The following is a 3,382-nucleotide window of genomic DNA, read 5'->3' on the forward strand; positions in this document are numbered from 1 at the left end:
GTATGTTTTCTTGCTCTGGACGTCCTCTGTTTGTACATTTTCTATAAGCTAAGTTATCGCTAAGCTAAGCGGGCTAAGCTAAGCTAAGTTCGCCTAGGCCAAACTGAGTTCAGTTTGAGTTGGGGATTTGTTATGTGTATTTGCCTTCTTTAGTTGGCATCATAAGTGAGTGGGGCACAAGAGTTAAGTGATGGGAAGATGTTTATTTTCTTTGTTGTCAAATATGGTTCAGACTATAACGGTGTGTTCACACCGAACGCGATGGACGCGAATAAAACGCCCCAAACGCCCCTAATTTGACGTGTGTACATTCGCGTCTCAACGCGTGTCCAAGAAAAATCCATCGCGCGTCAAAATATGATATTTTGACGCGCGTGAACCGGAAATGTGGGAGGAATGTGGGAGGGAGTTGTGCCAGACCGGTATCTTTGCAAGATGGCAGCTATCGAGCTAGCGCTTGAAGAGAGAGTCTCCCTTCTCTATGTACTGTGGAGAGCAGAGCAGCAGCGTAAAAGACGTCCTCGCCGTACCTGGGTCCATCAGGTCCTCCAGAGGCATGAGCAGTTTGGTGAGTTTCACCACTTGCTCCAGGAGCTGCGGCTGGATGACGGCCGATTCCAGCGCTATCACCGTCGGCCAGTTTGAGGACCTGCTTTCCCTCGTCGGTCCCAGCATTGCCCGCCTAGACACCAATTACAGACGCTCAATCCCACCTGCAGAGCGCCTGTCCGTCTGCCTGAGGTTAGTAAAACTATTTAATACGGTAGTCCTTTATTGATATCTGTGCTAATATGCTAATCCATCCAGTTATACACTGCTAACATGGATGTGCTATGCTAACAGTGAATGCTGTCGGTGTTTACTGAAAGCAAACTGTGGTACAGAGACGACTCTTTATAATATTTCTAGTGATACTCAGAAGGTCTCATCAAGTCCCGATTTAATTCGATTTATGCTGTTATCAGTGTTTGAATGATAGCATGGCTGTGGTGTCACATCAATGTATGCGCTCGGTGTTTGCTGATATCAAACTGTAGCATTAGGACCACTGAGTTAACCTTTGTAGTGATACTCACTCCTTTTTATTTAGAGCTGGTTTAATTCTGGGATAGTTGAATATTTGTATATAATCCCTGCAGCTGTCAGACTCTATAGCAGGGGTCACAGCCTTTATTAAAACAGAGTTAGATAAAACTGAACAGTTTGGTTCATCTTTAGTTACATGGTTCTATCTTGATAAGCTGTCTTATCACAGATTAATTTTTCAAAAATATTAATGATTTAAGCAAGGAAAGGGCTACATGTCAACACACAACTCTTTATTTCTATTAATGTCTTACTTCATTCCTACCTGATTGACATGTTTAGGAATTATGAGTGATTGGCTCACTGTAGTTGTGAAAGTTGCTACCAATCAAATTATGATATGTTAAAGTTAAAACAAAACACTGTTTTAGATATGATCTAATATACATTTTGTAATTATCCTTATAATTACAAAAGGTTTTATGTAAGATTCATGTTTTGTGATTTAAATCTGACATCACAAAAGTATTTTGGAATTTGAATAATGTATTTTGTAACTGCAGTACACATAATACTGATTTTGAACAATTTTGTCCAGGTTCCTTGTCACCGGGGACTCCTTCAGGACCATCGCGTTCAGTTTCAGAGTCGGTGTGTCCACGGTGAGCCAGATCACCCCCAAGGCAGCGACGTCCATCTGGGACTGTCTAGTGGACGACTTCATGGCTGTGCCTTCACCTGGAGACTGGCGGTCCATCACAGAGGGATTCCAGGAGCGCTGGAACTTTCCTCTGTGCTGTGCAGCTCTGGATGGGAAGCACGTCCAGACAAAGGCACCCCATATATCATATAGGAGACACACACATTGATATACACTAAATATTCATTTCATTTCTTTTTTGTGGTGCCCAAATTGATGCACCTGCTTGATTTTGTTTAAACAATTATTGCACACTTTCTGTAAATCCAGTAAACTTCTTTTCACTTCTCAAATATCACTGTGTGTCTCCTGTATGATATTTAACTGACATTTTTTATTGTAACAACCAACGATTTATACAGGAAAATAATGTCTATTAACAAGGTTGCCCAAACTTCTGCATCCCACTGTATCAGTATATTTTGTCATTAGTATAATATGAAATAAATTCTACATGTGTCAAGTCGTGTGCCAACATTTGCTGTGTAGTAGAACTGAGACATTAGTCATTATAAACATTTATTTGAAATAATATTAAAAGTCTCAAACAGAAAAACATTAAACATAAATATATAAAATATAAGAATTTACAGAGAGACAGGAATAAAAAGGACCAGCTGCTCTCCAGAGCAGGAACAAGGCTGAGGAGGAAATGCTCCATTGGAGACTGGTGTGGCCTCTTCAGGGACTCCAGGATGGCCAGCTCCACCGCCGATGGACCGTCCTGGGACCCGTCCCTCATCTGCCTCGGAGCCGTCCTCCTCTGTGGGCCTGTAAAACAGCACAAAACACAAAGAAATGAGAAGGCTGCTACTAGATTTTAATTTCAACATTGAAAAAAAAAAAACCAATAACAGGATATAATCAGATTGGTTGTAGATATTTAGTAAAGGTGATCACAAGGGAATCCCACCGACTAAAAAGGTATCAGTGCTTGCTGTACATATCTGTGGGTGCAGCAGCAGGAGCTCAGGGACTGGGGATGCTCTGCTGCAGAATCAGTTGGTTCTATCAATACAGTATTAAATGTTAACAGGTTGGATATAATAATCGTAGAGTAGACAGTGGTCCCTCATTTATTGCAGGGGTTCTCAGAATAACTAGCCCCTGGTCACAGTTCTCACAATTGATTCTCAAAGTGCAAACCTTTGTAGATTGCAAAACGTAAAAGTATTATTATGCCGCGGTTTGTCTTCATCTGCCCGCCACTTTCGTGCGCCTTTTTCCCTCACGGTGCAGGTGTCTATTTCCGAATGAGGCTCATAGTTATGGGTGTTTTTGTGCTGTTTTTTCTATTGGACGCGATGGTTATCAAAACCAAACGTGATAAATTTGGCAAGCGCAGGAGATTTGTCAATCAGGCTGCAGAATGCAATGCTGTACTGTGCAATAAAAAATCAGCGAAAAAGCAAAGCAGTGACGGATGAACAGCGGGACCACTGTGTGCTGTTTATTAATAAACAATAAAATATATTCCTAAATGACAACATGCATAAAAGCAGAACGGTATTTGTATGTCAGTGGGAAAATAGCGGTGGCTTGCTAGCTTTTGTGCGGCTTCCCCGGGTCAGTGAAAACTTTCAAAAGAGAAATGAATGAACTTACCAGGTTGCCCGATCTCTTCACATATCTTCCTCCAAGCTCGGTCCTTTTGCT

General features: G+C 41.6%; 1 protein-coding gene across 1 annotated transcript; it reads left to right on the plus strand.

The window, feature by feature from the left end:
• Positions 1-310: 310 nt before the first annotated feature.
• Positions 311-2,510, plus strand: LOC143414707 (uncharacterized). Its single transcript, XM_076879542.1, has 2 exons — positions 311-741; positions 1,625-2,510. The coding sequence occupies exons 1-2, from the start codon at positions 482-484 to the stop codon at positions 1,893-1,895; spliced, it is 531 nt and encodes a 176-aa protein (XP_076735657.1). The 5' UTR covers positions 311-481; the 3' UTR covers positions 1,896-2,510.
• The last annotated feature ends 872 nt before the right edge of the window (positions 2,511-3,382 follow it).

Source organism: Maylandia zebra, linkage group LG22, assembly GCF_041146795.1.
Source record: "Maylandia zebra isolate NMK-2024a linkage group LG22, Mzebra_GT3a, whole genome shotgun sequence".
Taxonomy (NCBI): domain Eukaryota; kingdom Metazoa; phylum Chordata; class Actinopteri; order Cichliformes; family Cichlidae; genus Maylandia; species Maylandia zebra.